The sequence below is a fragment of the Pholcus phalangioides genome, unplaced genomic scaffold (assembly GCF_987345545.1).
Source record: "Pholcus phalangioides strain wild (caught in Gottingen) unplaced genomic scaffold, Ppha-v1.0 ptg000028l_1, whole genome shotgun sequence".
Classification (NCBI taxonomy): Eukaryota; Metazoa; Arthropoda; class Arachnida; order Araneae; family Pholcidae; genus Pholcus; species Pholcus phalangioides.
In genome coordinates this window covers 10,212,877-10,235,609 of record NW_028301618.1, presented here as the reverse complement: position 1 = coordinate 10,235,609, position 22,733 = coordinate 10,212,877, and the positions used below count along the sequence as shown (strand labels likewise).

Here is a 22,733-nt window from a genome sequence, read left to right as displayed (position 1 = left end):
ATATTCATGAGAAAAACTTGCCAAAATTGGTCTATATGTGAAATTTTGAGAGTTCATCAAACGAAAGAATTTTTATTGAAAAAATATACATAAATACAAAACAATGAGGCTTTTCGAATAGACATCATAATCATCACAACATCACTCCTAAGGGACATACACTGGATGATCCCCATAGAAATCAATGTTAAAATTGCCTGTTTTAGCGTAGAAATGCGGAAATTTAGTGGGGTTTTCCACCGCATCAATAATTTTAAAAATTAAATTGAATATTTGGTTTTCGGAATATTGAGCTCGCGTAGAGATACGAAGCCCAGAAAAACAAATATAAAATAATGTCGCCCCATTAGTTACCTTGTATGTCCCTCAAAAAAAGGGAAATATCATGTGATCCAAAAAGCATCATGTTTGTTGTTATTAGAAACCATCGAGTTGATTTCGACTCTTGGGGACTCTATAGATCATGGCTCTCCAAGCTGGTCTGTCATTCACAGCATGTCTCAGTTGCGCTAGCTTCATTCTAGTGCTTTGCAACACCTCATCCATCCATCTGGTCAATACCTTCTGAAGCAGCTCTAGAAGGTGTTGATCTGGTGCGTGGTTTGCCTGTCCCTCCCTCCATTTTCCCAAGCATTACCATTTTTTGCAGTGAGCCTACTGTGCGCATTACATGGCCAAAGTAAGAAAGTTTCTTTTTAATGACTGTTGCTTCTAGAGAATAGTCAACCTTGACTTCTTCGATAACCGATTTGTTAGTCCTTTTAGCTGTCCATGGAATTCTCAGCATTCTCCTCTAGCACCAAAGTTCGAAGGAATCAATTATTTTCTTATCTGCTTTCCGTAGTGTCCAGCTCTCACATCCATGCATAAAGTCATGGCTGTTTTACCCAGAACTACTCGTCTTTTTACTACTTCTGTGCAAGTTCCCTCTTTTACAATTCTTGATCCTAGGAAATCGAATCTGCCCACAATCTCAACATTTTCGCCATCTAGTTGAAAACTGTGAATATCTGCTGTAGTCATTATCTTTGTTTTTTTGTTTTTTTTCGTATTTAGGTAGTCCAAGCTTTTCACTTTGTTTTTACTCTTGATATAATGTTCTTCAGGTCCTCTTCAGATTCTGCCATCAGAGGTTGTGTCATCAGAATATATCTAAGGTTGTTGATCACTCTTCCTCCAATTTTAACACCTGCCTCATGCTTATCTAGTGCAAAACACTTGACTGCATAATTCCAGCGATAGATAGCAGCACAATTTTAGGAATGTGTGGGGAAAATTTAGTCATAAGTAGGCTGATCATACTTTTTTGAGGGAAATACTGGAAATTGGGATTCCAAATTGAGAAAAATACGGAGTATCGCCAAAAATGTTGCCAAAACTGAACAAAGTTGCCACATATTGCTGAAATTACAGGAAAACCAATATGTAGGGCAATGAAACACGACTGCAAATTGCAGTGGAATAAAATGAATTCCACGAGAAATATGCGAGATTAATAATCTTATTTAAAGTTGTAATTATCATAATATAATTTATGAGTTGAAAAACAATTTCAATCTTTGACTTCGATAAAAAAGAAACAGGAAGGAGAAAGAAACGGGAAAACCCGGGAAACTTCTGTCAAGAAGTCGGGACGGCAAAAAAAATAGAAAATACGGGACGCATGGTCAGTCTAGTCAAAAGGCTAATTTTTGAGGGAAATTTCGCTTCACGAGGTTACCTCTAGCGGAGCTGACCATATTTCCTCTAAAGAAATACGGGAAATTGGGATTCCAAATACGGGACATTGCTAATTATTGTCAAAAATGACGCCAAAAGTGAGCAAAGTTGCCAAATATTAGAGGAATTCCGTAAAAATCAAAATGGCGGGAAATAAAGCATTACTGCAAATTGCAGTGGATTTAAATGAATTCCACGATATAAAACGTTCACCAAGACAAATGCGAGAGATTAATATTCTTATTTATAATTGTAATTATCATAATATAGTTTATGAGTGGGAAAATAATTTCATTCTTTGACTTCAATAAAAAATAAAAATTCAAGTAAGCTTCGTGTAGAAAACGGGCAAAGTCGGGACGGCCAAAAAAGCAGAAAAAGCCGGGACTGTCCTGGGAAATACGGGACGCATGGTCACACTACCATTAGTGGTTTGCTGTAGCATTTTTTTTTTCTCGTCTTGTTTCGAGGATGGAGTGGAAATTTTACCGGCAAACCCCGGGCCAGAGGTGTTGCAAAGTTAAAAAGCGGCGGATAGTTGCAAGTAAGTTAAATATCGTTCAAATATGCCATTTTTGCTTTTATTTATTTGTAAACGCAGGGGGATTCTCAACCAGCTCCGTGTACACTTCTCAGGGGCTCCTGCTTGGAGAATGAAATAAATCACTAAATTTGATGAATAGAAGACAAAAGAACCTATTTGCTCCATCAGAAATTGGCTGAAAAAAACAAAAACAACTGACATTTGCTTATGTTTTTAGTTATGAGCAATGACGGTAGTTTGGATCTTTGTGAATGCTGGTGATTTCATACCATTCCAAGATGTACAGAAAACTGGATGTTGTGATGATATTTATTATTTGAGATGTTGATTTTTTAAGGAAGGAAAAAAAACTCATCTCTGCCTCTACCGGGATTCGAACCATCACCTCCTAGAGATAGAAGGCCTCTGCACTGTTTGCCATAAACGTCATTCAGACTACCTAGCAAGTTTGCCACATTTTGAAATACAGCATCCTATTCCGTTTCTTTTTATTTTGGCACAGAATATACCTGATTGACTCACAAATACCGCATAGTGATTGGATGTGGGGCATATAAATCACCAATTCTGAACCCGATCATTTCTTTTCCTCGCAACGATGATACTAGCACGAGCAGGGATTTTTTTTTCCCTGAATATTCTGAGGGGAAATAAACTGCTTACTGACATCACAAGCTGAGTGCGGAGGCCTTCTATCTCTAGGAGGTTCTGGTTGAACCCGGGTCCCTGGCGTCAGGCAATCAAGGTCATTAACAAATCACAGTCTCCTTAAAAAATCAACATCTTCACAACATCCAGTTTTCTGTATATCTTGCATTAACAAGTGGAGAGTGGCATCATGTCATATTCATACTATTGATTTAACATTAAGGCAATGAAACACCTAGCCATACGTTATTCAGAAAATGGTGCGACATTTTCTGAATAATATATTAATACAAATACAGCCTAATCCCATTATAACGAACTACAAGAAACCAGAGAAACCACTTCATTATAATGAAATTCTTGTTATAAAGGAATTCCAGGTAATTGCGTTGTTCCTATGTAAACTTGATCTGGGGAAGGGATTAGAAAAGCGTTTGTTAAAACAAGTTTTTTTGCTATAATGGTATTCGTTAAAACGGGTTTCGACTTTCGTGCCGATAAGTTCATATTAAAAATTGGTTTGAGCATGAGTGTGCTCAATTAACAGGAATGAGTGATTACAATGGAGCTTCGATTAATTTGTTTGATCAATTCTGTGAATACAATCATTATACGAATCAATTATATATCAAATCGAACTTTCCCATAGGATATAATGCAGGGCTTTCACTTGTCCTACTTTTTTTTATCAAATCCTATCAAAAAATTGTGTGTAATTGATTTTAATTAAGGTAATCTATATATTGCTAACTAATGCAAATGTAGTAGATTGCAATTAATGATTCCTTCAAAGCAGAAATTTATAATTTTTTCAGGTTATTTTGGAGGGTTCTTCTGTATCGCCCATTAACTTAGTCAGAATTTGTGTTTTTTATGTGATTTGCTCATTAATCAAAGTTTCATTGTACTTGTCTTTCGCTCAAATGATATCGTATTTATCTCAGAAATGAATGAAAATATATGTTGCACTTAACATGTTGCATTCGATTGCCTTCAATTCAGATATCAATAAAATAATTTCATATTTTCACACTCGGTTGCTTACCTGAATATCTTTCAACCTCCCACCAGTTGTCAGCAAAAAGTAAACAAAAATGAATCCCTCTCCTATCGATGCTTATGTAATACTATAATGGCCCCTGTTCAAATTAAATCTGTTTGGTTCTGTCGGATTCAGAGTGTCTCGTACTTTTTGCTTCATCTTCCACCTTCAGAATTTTTTTGACATTGGTACTCGAACTCGTAACTTTTTACCCATGGCTTCAATCATCCAGAGGGGCTATGATTTGCTCACTTTGGAAAACATTGGTCTGGTTGATAACAGTGAAGTGAGTTACAGACAAATTGTAAAAATTTTGACTATGCATGTGCTTTTTCGGACTACATGCCATGTATAAAAAACAATCTAAACACTTTTATTCTTAACGTTATAAGTGTTCTTTGTACTTGCGAGAAATTTTGCAGAAATGCTATATTAGGTTAGGGATCCCACCAAATATGACTATCTCGTAAATATACATAGTAACAAAATAATACAAATACAAATACAACGCCACAACAGGCAAAATGCCCAACGAGGTAGCTGATAAAAAGATGCCCATAAAAATATGGTTGTCATATGTTTCAAAAATACAGCAACCCAATTAAAAATGCAATTAACACAAATTACAAACAATATATACACATGATAAAATATTATACAATGCCCATAAAGAATACTTATGGTTGTCTTATTCTAAGAATGGATAGCTTCTCGATTTACCCCAACATGTTTATCGTATTTCTTTTTAAACGTGTCAATTGTGTTACAATTTACTACCTCCGGGGGTAAGCTATTCCATTTATTAACAACCCTATTGGAGAAAAATTCCCTGCGACACCATAACCTTGCATTGTCCCTCACCAATCGATACTGGTGTCCCCTTGTAAAAGCAGTCGATTGGCGGTGTACTAAAAGTTCATGGTCCATCCTATCCATCCCATTGAAAATTTTGAACACTTCGATCATATCTCCTCGACACCTGCGTTCATCCAATGTAAACATATTCAAAAAATGAAGTCTTTCTTCATAACTCAAGCCCTGTGTGCCAATAAGGACACGCGTAGCTCTTCTCTGCACCCCTTCAACCAAGTCTATGTCCCTCTGTAGGTATGGTCTCCAAAACCTTACAGCATACTCCAGTCCAGGACGAACTAAGCCTCGAAAAAGCGGAAGAATGACTTTAGGAGAACGCGAAGAGACCTTTTTGAAAATGAGACCAACCATTCTATTCGATTTTTTGACAACCGCTGAACAATGTTCAGAAAACTTAAGTCGCTCGTCAATGAGAATTCCCAAATCGGTGACTCTAGTTGCATCCGGGATAGTGACACCATTCAACTCGTAAGAGAACCGTGGGTTGTTCGAACCAAAATGAGCGACCATGCACTTATCTACGCTAAACGTCATGCTCCATTCATTTGCCCATGCTGCAATCTTGTTTAAGTTGGTCTGGAGCAACTCCCTATCGCTTTCATTTCCGATTACCCCCATTAGCTTCACATCATCTGCGAATTTGCTAGTAATTCCATCGATACCCTGATCGAGTTTGTCGATAAAAAGTGAAAAAAGTATGGGGCCAAGGACACTTCCCTGAGGAACTCCACTTGTGACGTCTGTCCAACCAGAGAATTCCCCGTTCACCATAACTCGTTGCGACCTATCTCTTAACCACGATTCTATCCAATTCAGCAAGTTGCCCCCTATTCCAATCTCGTGTAAACGCTTCAAGAGTTTGCCATGTTGGACCCGATCGAATGCCTTCTGGAAATCAAGGTAAACAACGTCGACATTTTTGCTCTTACCCAAAGCCTTAGTCACGTAATCATAGAAGCAAAGGAGGTTAGTTACACATGACTTCCCCTTCCTGAACCCATGCTGATTCTCCGACAATACATTATTCACGTCTATCCACTTCACAAACTGCCTTTTGATGATAATTTCCAAAATTTTCGAGAGGGAGCTCGTCAAACTCACTGGACGATAATTAGACACCACTTCTCTACCACCCTTCTTAAATATCGGAACAACGTTAGCCAGTTTCCAATCACTCGGGATGATACCCTCAGCAACACTACTCCTGAATATCTGTGCGACTGGCCCCAACAATTCATTAGCACCTTCCCTGAGAACCCTGGGATAGATATCATCTGGTCCTGGTGCTTTGCTTGCACATACATTTCTTAGAAGATTTAGGACCTCCACGTCTTCCACTTGAATATCGTTGAGCGTTTTATTACCCCATGCAACACCCGTATATCGAATATCATTATCTCCATTAAAAACCGACGTGAAAAAGTCATTGAAAGCACTACACATGCCTACATTGCTCTCTACTTTTGAGCCTCCTATCGAGAGGGAACGTTGGGGGGGAATTCATCCCAAGCGCTAAAGCAGAATATGCCAACATCTGCAGCTTTATTCTGCAGTAGCGCTGATTGTTCTGTGACCTATCTTCAATAATTTTAAGAAAAATTTATAAAACACTGTTTTATGGTTTTTACTACTGCTAAACCACACATATATACCTCGTCTATATTCCCCTGCAGAACCTCTAATAAATTGGCACATGTTGGGATGTGCGTGCCCGTTGTTTCTGTGCAATGCTTGTCATAGTGCTAATTTTTACATAGTGTCGATTTTTACTACTACTACTAAACCACACCTCGTCCATATTCCTCTGCGGAACCTCTAACGAATTGGTACATGCGGGAATGTGTGTGTGTGTGTGTAGTGAAACCTGACGTGAAGTTGTTTCTGTGTAATGCTTGTTATGTGTCATGCTGCCATCTGCCACCAGTTTTCCTAACTGTGAGTGAAGTGTAATGATAGAATAATTTATCGTTGTAGGCGTGTTGCTCTCTGTGGCGAGACTTTTTAATGGGGAGATCGGCTCGCATTGCGCCTCGAAGTTGGGAACCACAGGAAACCAACTTCAGCCGACCACCACTGCAGTGACGGTGGGGTTCGAACCCAGATCCCGCGATGTGAGTTCGTCATTATGACCACTCGACCACCACAGCGGCTGTTGATTTTTACTGCAGAACAATGCGTAATCTTCTTTCTGCTTTGGGGATCCCTTAGCTGTAGCCCTGTCAGCCCCCTCTCCCTTAGACCTTGTGTTATTATGATGAAACATAAATTACTAATGTAAATGTTTTATCATAACCTAGTGTTTTTACAGTTTTTATTTGTTCTTCAGTAAAAATGAAGGTTAGAAGAAAAAATATTGGGTAGTACTAGATTCTATCAGCAAGAATTCAATACCTTTCTTAAGAAATATTTATTCAAAAGATATTTCAAGTGTCTATATGGACGAAGAAAATGCATGATATCTGGTTCCTTTGTTACAAATTATAAAAAGTATGAAGGAAAACTCCTATGATGGCTTTTTTCCCAAATAATAATGTAAAATTACCAAAAGTGCCCAGCATAAAAACTGGAATTGGTGTATGCATGGTGGTAAGTAATGATCACAAAAATTACTCTAACAAATAAAATAGGCAAATTGACCAACGAGATAGAAATACAGTTGAGGCCTCATGTAATGCTGTGTGCTACTTGTTTCACAGAATTATGTTGCTATAATTAATTTGGTATGAAATTAAACCACGTTTGGTTCTAGGCAGGGTTGGGTTTTTGACGTCAAAAACGGATGACAAGCACCAAAAATAGGTTTAAACTGCCAAAAACTGTCGAAAACCGTCAAAAACCTAAACGAATGCTTTTCGATAATGTTTGAACACAATAGGTATATAACATGATGAAAAACTTACATTTTGTATATTACAATGTTTTATTTTTAAACATTAATTTATTATAATAATTGAAACAAAATATTAATTATAATTTGCAATTTTGAATTTTTCAACATAAAAGTCTAGAACATATAAAATATAATTTTGCGGTTCATTTTATCTAAGCTACTGATCACCTATGTTCAATTTGCTAAGTGAATAGAGCTGCTTATTTAAAATATGTTTGATAGGGGGCATCACAGAGTTAGGTTTTAGACTTGAGAAACTGTAAATCAGTATTAAAACAGTTAAAAAGTTATTGTCAATGTTGTAAAATAGTTTTTTAACCTGATAGATAGGATATATAAAAAACCCTTTCTTTTAATGTACGTACATTAAAGGGTTTTATACTTGAAATTATAATTAATGAGAATCTATTTTGATATTTTGAATTTTCTGATCTGTCCAAAATTTTATTCCATATAAAAATTCTCACGCAACATCTGTTAATACACTAATTAAACTCTTTTTTTTTTTTCATCTAAAAATTTCTTAGAGCTCAGAGTGTATAAATTCAGTTTTTAAGAGTATTTTCAACCAAAGCAGAGCCGACAAGACTTGATACCCAAAGCATTTGTTTTGCCCATTTAAAATTATATACAGCTTCAATTGAAAAACCATTGCATTATAAATGCTAGTAAATATATAATATCATAATACAGAAGCAAGAATAACTAAGTTTGAGTAAGGAAAAATAACAGGAGTTTCTTAAGCTTCATGTACAAGTTAGCATTACCAAATTAAATGATTGTACAATTTAGTATTTTGATCGTTAGATATATTTCAATGGGGATCCGGAACTCTCGTCCCCGACATCTCGCCCCTGGAACGTTTCGTCCCCGTTACATTTGGCCCCTGGAAATTTCGCCCCTGGTGCGTTTGGCCCCCGAAAAATTCACACCTGACATTTCACCTGCCCTGAACGTATGAGTGATTGACTGTATGAGTGACCGTGTGAATGATCGAGTGACCATATGAGTGACCAAGTGAGTGTCAAATGAACTGTAGGAGTGCGTTAGTGACCGTACAAATGACTGAGCGAGTGGCAGAATGACTCACCACGTGAGTGACCGTATCAACTAGTGTGCAATTGACTTTATGAGTGAATGGCCGTATGAGTGAGCAAATGAATGACCGTATGAGTGACCACGTGACTGACCGAATGGCCGTATGAGTGAGCAAATGAATGACCGTATGAGTGACCACGTGACTGACCGAATGGCCGTATGAGTGAGCAAATGAATGACCGCATGAGCGACCAAGTGATTAACTGTATGAGTGATCAAGTGAGTGACAAAGGGAGGAATTGAGCGATGGAACGTTTGAGTGAATAAGTGACTGACCGAATGAGTGACCAAGTGAGTGGCTAATTAAATACTGGTGTAAGTTTCCTAGTGAATGATGGAGCGTATGAGTGACCGAGTGGCTGACGGAATGAAAGACAGAGTGAATGCTTGAATAAATTTGTGAGTGATTGAGCATATGAGTGACCAAGGGAGAGACTGAGTGATTAACCGTATGAGTGACCGAGTGGTTAACTGCATGAGTGACCAAGTGAGTGACTGTATATGTGACCAGGTGAGTGACGGTACGAGTGTTCAAGTGAGTGATCAAGGGACTGACCGTGTGAGTGACCAAGGGAGTTACTGAGTGATGGAACGCATAAGTGAATGTGTGACCAAGTGAGTGACTGCATGAGTTACCGAAAGATTGATAGAGTGAATGACTGCATGAGTGACCGAAAGATTGATGAAGTGAATGACCGTATGATTGACCCAGTGAGCGACTGAGTGATTGACAAAGTGAGCGATTGAGTGATTGGCAAAGTGCGAGGGTGGAGTGTCTGCAAAGATGATCCTCCTCATCCCCTCCCTTTTTATAGGTGGTTACGTAGCACTGAGTGACCAAGTGACTCACACTTTAATGGATTCTAAGAATTTGGAATTTTCAGTTTAAGCATAAAATATTTTTCCCAAATTTACGACTCACACCGGTGTGGTCACTCACGCTATCATTCATATATTCACTCATACGGTCATGCGTACGGTCAAGGTAGGCAAAATGACAGGGGGTCAATTTCCGATTCACTTGATTACTCACTGAGTAACTCATATGATCACTCACTGGGTCACTCATATGGTCAGGGGAAGCAAAATGTCACGAGTAAATGTCCAACTCACTTGATCACTCATGTGGTCACTTGTACCATCATTCATATGTTCACTCATACAGTCACGCGTACGATAAGGGCTGGCGAAATATCAGAGATAAATTTCCGATTTACTTGATTACTTACTGAGTCACTCATATGGTCACTCACTGGGTCACTGATATGGTCAGGGCAGGCGAAAGGTCAGGGCGAAATTTCCGGTGTGAAATGTCCGGGGCGAAATTTCCAGGGGCTAAATGTACCGGGGTGAGATGTCAGGGGCAAAATTTCCGGGGGCCAAATGTACTGGGGACGAAACGTGCCAGGGGAGAGATGTCGGGGACGAAATGTTGGAGGCGAAATATCAGGGGCAAAGGTTCCGTGAACCATTTCAATGTTATGCACAATGAGAGTATCTCAGTGATTTATTTAGAACAGAAATGAACATTACATATAAGCTGTAATGAACCTTTTTAAACACTTATCTGTTGTAAAAAGAGTACAGCAAATGGTTTATATGAATGCACACATATATAAGCAGTTGAAGAAATTTTGGATGGTCAAGAATCATCTTGAATCGGAGAATGTCAAATCATTCCATAGTTTTCCTTCCAGTGTTTATGCTATGCTTTATTCAAATTGTATATTTTATAAGGGGAAAACCCCCATATATTGTCCAAAATAATTCTGTAGAGAGTAGAAAATTATTGTAGAATCATATTAAATATTTATTTCTTGTATAACAGTCACTTTGAACATTACATGCAATTCACATGTGCATTTCCAATGGGAATTTTTATATTGAAAAGCAATATTTGAGGTTTTTGACAAAGATTTTTGACGTGACAGTTTAAAAACGTCAAAAACTGCCATGTATCAAAAACCTGCCAACCCTGGTTCTAGGTAAATCCCAGTTTATGCAGAAGATTTGAAAATTTCTGGCGGTAAATCAGGGTTCAATTAAATACACATGTATTGCACTACTTTTCAGAAGTTTGAGTTTTTTTTTCATAAAGTAGTAAAAAGTTTATTTATTAAAGTTATGTGTATCAAAATCTCATAGTGACTATTAGAACTGATCAACTGGTTTTTCCTCAGAAATGTAAAATGTGCATTACGTCATGTGAACTACTTTAAAGAGTACTGCTGTAACAATCATTCTATTACAGGTGAAGGTAGAGAAGAGTCCTCCTCCCGTAATATTGAAGATATGGATGATATACATAGTTTGTGTCAAAGGTAAAGGGCTCTAATTTGCAGTGCTTTTGTTAGACTACACATAGGCATAAGTCTTATTTCAGTACATATCAGAGGTATTTACTTTATCAAGTATGTTTTTCTGTGGAGCTTGTCTGTATTATAAATGGCTCTCGTGTAAAATTTTCTTTTTGTGACATAGTGCCCTATACCTCCAATATACAGACCAGGGGGTCTGTCCATCAAAAATTTGGATAAGGATAGCGGACCTTTTGTAAAAATCTGTATCTGAAAATGAACTCTGTATAAAATATAAATTAATGAAACCATAAATTTGGCTTTTTTTAAAAATAAATTAACTAGATTATTTCACTTCTCACAAAACTACATATTTTTCACAAAATAAATGAAAATTTCACAAAAACAGGACATAGAGAATACATTTTTGTATTCTGAGAGGAGCTGAAATCAACTTGTCGATATTGGAATGATTTCTGGTATTTTAGGATGAAATATAAATTGATAACAACAAAAGTCTTGATAATTATAGACAAAGTTTGTCCTATGTTATGGTATTACTTGGTTCTTTGTGGAAGTTATAACATTATCCGTAATTGCCCTATACAATATTATTCTTTTTGGTTTTTTTATAGGAAATAAACACAGAGCTTTGATGACTATCAGTTCAGAGTCTGCAGGTTTGATGAAAGGTTACCTGCAAACAACTGCCAGTTCATCAAATATTCCATCTTCCATGGATTCTTCTTTGCCATCTGCAAGCACCATGAATTCATTCATTATAAGAAAAGTACTTGATTCTGAGATTCTGTTGGTGATGAAATGTGTTCAGAATTACTATTATAAATCCTGTGAAAATTCAGGAAAGCTTTTGCAGCAAATGTTCCCGGACAGCATGATTGCCAAACAGTTCAGTTGTGGTGAACTCAAAGTTGCGTATTTATGCCATTTTGGGTTAGCACCTCATTTCCAGATGGTTTTAATGGGACAGTTGAGGGCAGTAAAGAAGTCACTTCTGATGAAAGTTTGAATCACAAAAAGCAAATGTTGCCGCTGGCAGGAGCACTAATCAAGTTAATAATAAATTGCATCCATCAAGCCCACACTTGGCCATTTGTGTTCGAGCTGCAGAACTAACCGAAAGGAGGAAGTTCTGCTTGCCTGGTTGCGCATAGGACACAGTCGTATCACACAATCATATCTTTTATTACGAGGGAGTCAGCCACAGTGCCCACATTGTCAAAGTCCATTGACCATTGCTCATGCTTTTACTTGTTCATATCATCGTCATCATTTTACGACCGCTTTTGATCAAAGTCAACTTTCACTTCATGACATTTTAAATAACCATAGCGATGCATCTCACATTTTTAAATTCATTAAAGCCATAGCTTTTTACAATTCATGTCATTGTTTTACGTTGCTTTTTATCATGCATAGTTTTAGTATTTTGACATGACAAAAGGATGATTTTTATGTAATCATTTGTTTTGGCACAGTTTGACCATATTGGTCCTTGCGCCAATAATTCCAAAATCCAATCCAAAAAGCAAATGGACATACATATCAGGTATTGGAATCAAAATCAGAATTCAATATTTGACATCTGTTTTTCTAGGGCACTCAAAAGCAGAATGACATCATTGATTCATTTTATAAAGCAACAGAAAAACTTGCTTTGGGAAAACTGTTGCAGATATCAATGGATGGGCCTACTGTTAATTAGAAATTTTTTGAGATCTTGCAACGTAATTTGCTAAAAGAATATAGTGTTCAATGTGTTGTCATTGGAAGTTGTGGCCTCCACATAATGAACAATGTTTCAGAAAAGGAATGATTGCTACTAGTTGGAACATATCCTTTATTCTGAGTAGTTTGTACTGGATTTTCAAAGATTCTCCTGTGAGGAGAGCGGACTTCCTCTGTATCAATGAAAAAAAGAAACTTCCTATGAAGTTTTGCCATATTAGATGGCTAGAGAATTGTCCAGCAAGTGAGAGAGCCATTGAAATCTGGAATGATGATGTGGAATATGCAAAAATAAGTCGAAAACAAAATGTTTTCAAAACTTACCTGCAAGTCTTTTTCTGCCATTTCTGTAGTAACGAAAGACAATTCCATGTTGATCAAGCTCAATGTTTTCTTGTCTGTGGCCAAAATATTTCAGCCATTCCTCAGCAAGCATCAAAATGACAATCCCCTTGCTTTTTTTTGCCGACGACATACAGAAAACAGTTAAGCAATCCCTTAAACTGTTCCACATCTTGACAGATGAATGCATCGATTCAATACAGACCATGGAAGATCTTCACAAATTTGATTTCACAGAGGGGCGTGCTCATTCACCAAACCATTTAGTTAGCTTTGGTTTCATTGGAGACAAATTAGCAAAAGAAAAGATGTTTAAAAAGTTGATGACAGAAAAAGACCAGTTTCTTTTGAAAAATGAGTGCCAAAATTCCTTCTAAAATTTGTAGAGGCATTGATAGAAAAATTTCCAATCAATTACATGGTGTTCAGGCATGCAATATATCTAGACCCGAGCATATGATTGCATGCCGAGAAAGCTTTAGAATGAAATTAAAAAAGTTCTATCATACTTGGTGCAGAAGAACCATATTTGTGAAGAAGATGGTGATAACATCCTCGTACGATATGACAATTTTTTTACAAGACATCATAAAAAAACACACCTTTGAATTTGAAAACTTCGACCTCAAGACAATGTCATTGAATACTTTTTATTTCCTTATCTGAATGACCAAATATTCATAAATTACTAGATTTGGTCAAAATGATATTTGAATGACTTGCTGAGAGTGCGGAATCAAAGAAAGACATTTCTGTTTTTTTAATCAAATATGTTGCACAGAACGATAAAAGAAGATTGCTGTGCTGTGAAAGAAATTGAAATGCAGATAGGAGCAAAAAAAAAAAAAGATGAAATATCGAAGTTGAGTATGTAAAAAACCAAAGATGAAACTAGCAAGTCACCAGCACTTATTCTTTTAATGAACAGACATGGATAATGTGACCATTAAATAAGTTCAAATGCATGTGGCTTCGTAAAAAAAACCCATATGTATGAAAGGCCTTGAAAAAAAATGGTTAGTTATTTTGCAGCTTAAATAAGAAATTTTCTTTAGTATAACAGTTTATAGTGATTTCCGATCACTGGTTTGATCTTTCATTTGGTTAACATCCATTATTCCTCTCTTGCAGAAGTGGCTGTGGCTGAAGCAATGAACTCTGGGTCTTTTTACGATAAAAACAAACTTTATTACCAACCAACTCACTCTCTTCTTTCTCACTCAAATTCTCAATACCTAACCCACATCATAATGCTCTGTTACTGTTCAAATTTGTGCTCTCAAACAGTCACTCATTACTTGCGCACACAGTCACAGTACACCACCTTTTTCTCTCTCTCTCTCTCTCTCAGCAGCTGTTTAATAAATTTCTACACATCATACTCTTAATTCCGAAAGTTGAAATCTTGGAACCATTGGACTAGAAATTTAAAAGAAAGGATATCTTCTGTATGCCGGTCATTCTTTCGTTTTCAGGCTAGTGATGCAAATTTTTTTACGGGGGTGGGGGGTCGACCCCCAGGACCCCTTAAAAACTAGTTACTTTTTATTTGGGAAATTTTGTACAAACCCTGAGGTAGAATGATTCGAAGAAGTTCATGTCAGATGGTGGGGTGTAATGTGATAGGCCTCCTCATAGTGCACCCTGAGTAATGCCAAATCAGCCCAGATTACATGTTTATTTCTAAACATCTTGCAGTACTTGTCTTGCGTCTCCTTTTGTCCTATCCTCGTCTTTTGTGTACAACCCCTCATTGTAGGCCATTCTCCGAGAATAAAAATATAAAGTAAGTGTTAATTCTTTCATACAACGAAGTGTATCGTCTCCCACTCTGTTTAACATTTTTATTCCTCAGCTGATGTACTAGGAGTTCAAATGGGACATCTCCAAAACTGTCCTTTAACAATGTAACTTTGCATGGGCATTTCACACTTTTTGTGCCGCTGTTAACATTGACAGAAGATCTGATATTTTTTTTGTCCTTCCGTTTCAATCTTTGCTGGAGAAGTTTTATTTTGCTCCTCAGTTCAGCTATACTGGGAGGATCTGGCTTTAAAAATTATTATAGTCCTCCCTTGACAAAGTTACTGTAGCCAGTTCTGATAATGCTGCTTCAAATTCATTTTGGCTGTCATGATTGTGAACAGCAGTTTTCAACGTTACAGAAATCCGAAAAAAATCCTAACTAGAATATTAATTTCATATACAGTAAAACTTCTAACGGCCACCTCCGATAGTGACCTTCGATCACTATTTCTGAATGATAACTTTGGACATGGATTTGAGAAAAATAATTTTCAAGTTGATTTTCAAGGCAGTTCCTCCCCCTCCAAATTCTATGGAAAGAAAGATTATTTGTGTGTATGCTTTCTTTCCCTGGGTATCAGAATCATCTTTTACTTTGTGACATTTTGTCTGACCATTGTGATGCATCTCACATTTTTAAATTCATCAAAGCCATTGATTTATTTGACAAATTATAGTTTTTACAATTCATGTCATTTTCTATGTATCATGCATAGCTTACCTGAGGGTCCTCCTCGGTGGAAGCTTGTGGCCGCCCGATGGGCAGACTTCACGGTCAAGGCAGAAATCACGGAGGATATGGTTTCGCAACCCGACGTCGACCACTGTGTCGACCTTGTGACCAGTTGTATCATCTCTGCAGCAAATGAAACAATACCTAAAGTCTCCTCGAAACTTCCTAAATTTCCTAAACCTTGGTGGAACCACGAATGTAATCTCACGATTAAATCACAAAAGAAAGCATGGAGTAGGTTCCGGCGGTATCCTACCCATGACAACAAGTTGGCATTTTTAAAAGCAAAGGCGATAGCGAGAAGAACCAGGCGCCAGGCTCAACGCGAGTCTTGGCAAACGTTTACCACGGGAATCAATTCATCTACTTCATCCAAAATCATTTGGGACCGGATCCGAAAAATCAATGGTCATTATCAGTCTCATCCCATCAATATTTTAGACACCAATGGCACTATCATCAGCGATGTGAGGGGTATTGCGGATACCATCGCCGCCCATTTCGCCGCTGTTTCCAGCGATGCGAACTATCCCCCATCGTTTCATCCCATTAAATCATCGGCCGAACGTACATCGTACACCTTCCGGCCTTTTACACCGGAGGGGTACAATTCCTTGTTCACCCTTCATGAACTGACGACGGCCTTGCAGCGAAGTCCTGACTCAGCTGTAGGGCCCGATGCCATTCATTATTCCATGATTCGGCATCTCTCACCAGAATCACTCTCACATTTACTCATATTATTTAATCGGATCTGGGTCAGTCATTCATTTCCTGACACCTGGCGAGCAGCCATTGTTCTTGCATTCCCGAAGCCTGGCAAAAATCCTCAGCAACCTAATAGTTACCGACCTATTGCTTTGACCAGTTGTCTATGTAAGCTCATGGAACGCATGGTCAACTATCGCCTTACGCACTACCTTGAGGTTAACAATATTTTATCGAAACATCAAAGCGGCTTTAGACGGTTCAGGTCCACAACATGCAATTTGTTACGCCTTGAGACATCAATAAGACAAGCATTTGTGAAGAGGGAGCATATGCTAGCCATATTTTTCGACATAGAAAAGGCTTACGACCGTACTTGGAGGCACGGAATTCTTTCCGACCTCTATAATAGCGGCTTGCGGGGCAACTTGCCCATTTTCATTAAGAACTTTCTTGCTCGCCGCATCTTTCAGGTACGGATCGGAAGCACGTTATCAGCTCCCCAAATTCAAGAACAAGGTGTACCTCAAGGTAGCATTTTAAGTGTAACACTTTTCATTTTAAGACTCAACGGGGTGTTGAACCAACTCCCGTTGTCTGTCACTGGCGCACTCTACGTGGATGATCTGTTGATATCTTACCAATCAGTGAATATGAGGTCAGCCGAGAGACAATTACAAACCGCTCTCAACAAGATCAGCAAGTGGGCTCATAATAACGGCTTTTCATTCTCCGCTGACAAGACTGTTGCTATGCACTTTTGTCGGCGTCGAGACCTACATGATGACCCACAATTGTTTCTCAATAACAATCTAATACCTATTGTAGAAAATACTAAATTCCTCGGCATCACATTTGACAAGAAACTCACTTTCAAACCTCAAATTGCGCAATTAAGAGCTCGTTGCATGAAGACGATGAACCTCTTGAAGGTCATCTCTTCTACATCGTGGGGAGCTGACCGTAAGTCGCTCCTCCACTTATATAAAGCTTTAATAAGATCGAAGCTCGACTACGGCTCCATTGTATACGGGTCGGCACCTCGGAGCTATCTGAGTGTGCTCGACCCAGTCCACCATCTCGCCCTACGGATTTGTTCTGGAGCTTTCCGGACGTCTCCAATGGAGAGCCTGTATGTCGAATGCAACGAGCCATCACTGACATCAAGACGCCAGCAACTTTCCTTGAAATATTTTATCAAGATGAAGTCTTTTCCAGATCATCCACTTCATCGTGTCATTTTTAACCCCTCATTTCATAGACTATTTGCTGCTCGCCCTTCATGTGTTCCATCTTACGGTCTTCGTATGAGGGCACTTGTAGAAGAAATACAAATAGACATCAGTCGTGTGGCCCCAGTTGCTTGGCAACTGGCACCATGGGAGCAGTCTCTGCCAGATGTCTCTCTTTCATTATCGTTATACGCCAGAGCCACCACAGCAGATGTCATATATCGACAGATATTCTTTAGGCACAGGGGTAGGTACAACAAGTACTTCCCCATATATACCGACGGCTCCAAGAGCCCTGGCCATGTCGGTTGTGCCTACATCTGCTGTGAGGAGACATCTTTCAAACTTCCAGACACATTGACTATATATTCGGCAGAACTGTACGCAATCCTTCAGGCTCTACGTCATATACGACGCAAACGCCACCGACGATGCATCATCTATAGCGACTCTCTCAGCGCATTGCAAGCACTGTGTTCCTGTACGTTTCACACTCATCCATTCATTCATGCCATTTTTCATGAACTGCATTACCTCATTCATCATGGTACCACAGTAAAATTTTACTGGGTACCAGGTCATGTTGGAATACCGGGCAACGAAAAAGCAGACACCGCAGCTCGAACAACAACTAACATTGACAATAACCTTTTGGTACCTGCCAGTGACCACTTCTCAATCCTCCGGGAAGTGATGCATCACCGCTGGCAGGATCATTGGAACCATCAGATAAATAATAAATTGCATGCCATCAAGCCCACACTTGGCCATTGGCGTTCGAGCTGCAGAACTAACCGAAAGGAGGAAGTTCTGCTTGCCCGGTTGCGCATAGGACACAGTCGTATCACACAATCGTATCTTTTACTACGAGAGAGTCAACCGCAGTGCCCTCATTGTCAAAGTCCATTTACCATTGCTCATGCTTTTACTTGTTCACATCATCGTCATCATTTTACGACCGCTTTTGGTCAGAATCATCTTTCACTTCGTGACATTTTATCTGACCATTGCGATGCATCTCGCATTTTTAAATTCATCAAAGCCATTGGTTTTTATGACAAATTATAGTTTTTACAATTCATGTCATTGTTTTATGTTTCACGTTGCTTTTTTATCATGCACAGTTTTTGTTTTTGACATCACAAAGGGACATTTTTCTTATTTTTATATTTGTTTTGGCGCAGATTGACCAAATTGGTCCTTGCGCCAATAAACCCAAAATCCAATCCAATCCAATCATGCATAGCTTTATTTTCTGTACTAAACAAGAATAAGTTTAATCTTGTTTTGGCACATTTTGGCCTTATTGGCTCTTGCGCCATTAATCCCAAACCAAAATCCAATCCAATGCAATATCATTGTACTAGAAGAAAATAGGACATTTGCGCATTACATAATTCAATAGAATTAAAAGTTTTATCTATATATACACAGTAGAACCTGCATAACTCAATAACCTGATAAATTGGCATTTGTTATTCTCATGGTTGGCACAATACTAAATTTAATCGGGGAGAAATCTATAACTGGTACAAGATGGGTGAACGCTGCTTAAGTCTACTTAAGTTATGTACATATACAGTCAGTCCTGCTTATATCACTTTCATTAACCCCCTGCATTTTTTTAGCACTTTTAATTTCCTATTCATTTTACTTTCTTTTGATTTACATCTTTTTACCTTTGCTGACTGTAATAATTTATCATTCTGTAGTTTGCAGTAATTGTTTAAAAATATGTTGCATGCACACCAAATAATTTTTTCTACATTTAGTTCCATACTATGCTTCTCCTTACAAAATTCATTATCAGGAAACATTTCATTTGCTGTTAATGCTGCCATTGTTAGAGATGCAGCAACCTGTTTTTGTTTGGTGGCTAGTAGGAAATCATTTTCAAAATCTGTTATGAGTTTACTCACAATAATGAAATTGAATATTATTTTAACAACAAAGTTATCAGGACAGGATAGTTTCCCTGGGTCCAAGTTTTTTATCAAATTGTAGTCACTCTCGGTGAAGCAGAGCTCTTTATCTGTCAATAGCTCTGAAGAACACCAGTGACATTTTAATTTTTTCAGAATCTTGAAAACACAATATCCAGCAATATAAGTTAGTACTGGCAAATGAATTTTAATACTTTCAACATCTGATGGGAGAACAGAAACATGAAACACATGGCATTCATCATTTGAAACATCATTATCAATATTATAATCATCAAGAACAATTTCTCCAAACATTCTATTTATTTTTAGATAGTAGTGATTGCACTCTAAGCTTGTTTTCTGATGTGTGAGTGTCAATTGTCTCAGTGAGATGTGGTATTGGCTACCCGCCATTTGCAATCCAAATCTACCTTCTAAATTATCTGTTTGAAATTTCCCTGTTAAAATGTACTTCAGATTCAATTCTGTGATGCAGTACAAAGCTATTTCTAAAAGACTATACGTGCTTAATTTTAATGCTGTGTGAGTTTCTTTGGTCAACATTCCAGTGGTACATTTTATGTTTTCCCAGTCATCCAATCCAAAAAATAACTCAAAAATTTGACTTTTTCATCAGACTGAAGACATGTTAATGGAGTTTGGTAATCATCATTATGTAAATGCCCCTTGTATGAAAATTTAACATGAACAATAGACCACCATGCCACAAATATTTTTATGAAATCTGCAGTACCTTTATAGTGCTCTAAGTTAAGATTTTGACCTATTTCACATAGAGCTTGAATGACATGCTCATTGAACACTTGTACCACCAAGCTCACATTCTGCTTTTCAAAATTATTTGGATTGAGAATAACTATACTTTACTAAATTGTCAACTTCAGCAGCATGCAACCTTCTCAAGGTTGACCATGAAGCTGTAGGAAATGTTTTGTCATCCGTGGATTCGCCAGTTTCAAAAACTTGAATTTTCGATAAAACATAAATGTTCCATTATTTTTCTGATTTACCCAATTATTGCGGACACATTTAAATATATGTACTGTGTCAATCATATAAAATAATGGTTTGTTAGGTTGTAGTGGATTTTAATATACTATTTGCAATTTTGATGGAGAGACAAACATGGAAGCAGCTTTCCGATTGATAGAATCATCTGTGATTATACATATTACATGGAAGCCCATTTTTTGTGTATGCATGCAAGATTTCAGCATCTATGTTCTTAACTGGTTAACTGGTAAAACATGTACCACATCTTTATAAGGGGACAGGATACTACTGATCATAAAAACATGGGCACTAGAAACAAAATCAGATGTTTGTGCTAGACCAGTAATGTTTCCTCCTGAATAATTCACACATTACACATGGCTTTAAGTGAATTTCGTCTATCATCAAAACAACATTTTTGTCAGAATTTTTCAAAGTACCTGATTTTTGTTTTACATATGAACAAAATTTAATGGAAATTAAACAACATAATTCAATGGAATATTTGTGGTCTTGGATCGAATTACGAAGATCTCAAGGATTTGATCAATCGATTTGATATCATCCTGTTTGTATGGCCCTCCAGGAAACTTTCACGAAGACCTCCGAGACATGGAACATCAGTCGACATTCCCTGTTTCGTATTGATTACGCTGACGAGAGTAGAGCTTGCTGCGGTGTTGCTTTGCTGGTTCCTTATCACGTGTGAACCTGCAAGCCATCACGGTGGAATTACCACCTGTTCCATTTATGCAGCAAATGAAACAATACCCAAAGTCTCCTCGAAACTTCCTAAATTTCCTAAACCTTGGTGGAACCACGAATGTAATCTTACTATTAAAGCACAAAAGAAAGCATGGAGTAGGTTCCGGCGGTATCCTACCCATGACAACAGGTTGGCATTTTTAAAAGCAAAGGCGATAGCGAGAAGAACCAGGCGCCAGGCTCAACGCGAGTCCTGGCAAAAGTTTACCACGGGAATCAATTCATTTACTTCATCTAAAGTCATTTGGGACCGGATCCGAAAAATCAATGGTCATTATCAGTCTCATCCACTCACCATTTTAAATACCAATGGCACTATTATCAGCGATGTGAGGGATATTGCGGATACCATCGCCGCCCATTTCGCCGCTGTCTCCAGTGATGAGAACTATCCCCCATCGTTTCATCCCATTAAATCATCAGCCGAACGTACATCGTACACCTTCCGGCCTTTTACACCGGAGGGGTACAACTCATTGTTCACCCTTCATGAACTGACGACAGCCTTGCAGCGATGTCCTGACTCAGCTGTAGGGCCCTATACTATTCATTATTCCATGATTCGGCATCTATCACCAGAATCACTCTCACATTTATTTATTTTATTCAATCGGATCTGGGTCAGCCATTCATTTCCTGACACCTGGCGAGCAGCCATAGTTCTTGCATTCCCGAAGCCTGACAAAAATCCTCAGCAACCTAACAGTTACAGACCTATTGCTTTGACCAGTTGTTTATGTAAGCTCATGGAACGCATGGTCAACTATCGCCTTATGCACTACCTTGAGGTTAACAATATTTTATCGAAACATCAAAGCGGCTTTAGACGGTTCAGGTCCACAACATGTAATCTGTTACGTCTTGAGACATCAATAAGACAAGCATTTGTGAAGAGGGAGCATATGCTAGCCATATTTTTCGACATAGAAAAGGCCTACGACCGTACTTGGAGGCACGGAATTCTTTCTGACCTCTATAATAGTGGCTTGCGGGGCAACTTGCCCATTTTCATTAAGAACTTTCTTGCTCGCCGCATTTTTCAGGTACGGATCGGAAGCACGTTATCAGCTCCCCAAATCCAAGAACAAGGTGTACCTCAAGGTAGCATTTTAAGTGTAACACTTTTTATTTTAAGACTCAACGGGGTGTTGAACCGGGGCCTTCGTGATTTTTCCCTTCTTACCGGGCCTGCTCCAAGGGTTTGTGACGTCACACAAGGGATCTGACTGTCCTTTCACTTCGCTCTGTTCGGAAGGGAAAAATGCCGAGTACACACAAAACATTCGAATCACAATTTTTAATACCTTGTAAAAACCTGTCAAAAAAGAAATAAACCGAAGCAGATATT

At 38.1% G+C, this 22,733-nt stretch overlaps 2 protein-coding genes and 1 pseudogene across 2 annotated transcripts in view; all 3 read left to right on the top strand.

Moving 5' to 3' along the window:
- Positions 1-22,733, top strand: part of LOC149067939 (uncharacterized) — a 176,545-nt gene that overhangs the window by 138,360 nt on the left and 15,452 nt on the right. The gene's annotated exons all lie outside the window — the stretch shown is intronic.
- LOC149067941 (uncharacterized) lies at positions 3,016-12,516 on the top strand. Its single transcript, XM_089252393.1, has 3 exons — positions 3,016-3,291; positions 11,066-11,135; positions 11,747-12,516. The coding sequence occupies exons 1-3, from the start codon at positions 3,169-3,171 to the stop codon at positions 12,139-12,141; spliced, it is 588 nt and encodes a 195-aa protein (XP_089108519.1). The 5' UTR covers positions 3,016-3,168; the 3' UTR covers positions 12,142-12,516.
- LOC149067940 (uncharacterized) lies at positions 12,598-15,721 on the top strand (annotated as a pseudogene).

Coding starts and splice junctions, on each gene's coding strand:
- LOC149067941 (XM_089252393.1), top strand. CDS start 3,169: ATGGTGCGACATTTTCTGAATAATATATTAATACAAATACAGCCTAAT. Junction 3,292..11,065: donor TTGTTATAAAGGAATTCCAG/GTAATTGCGTTG, acceptor ATTCTATTACAG/GTGAAGGTAGAGAAGAGTCC. Junction 11,136..11,746: donor ATACATAGTTTGTGTCAAAG/GTAAAGGGCTCT, acceptor GTTTTTTTATAG/GAAATAAACACAGAGCTTTG.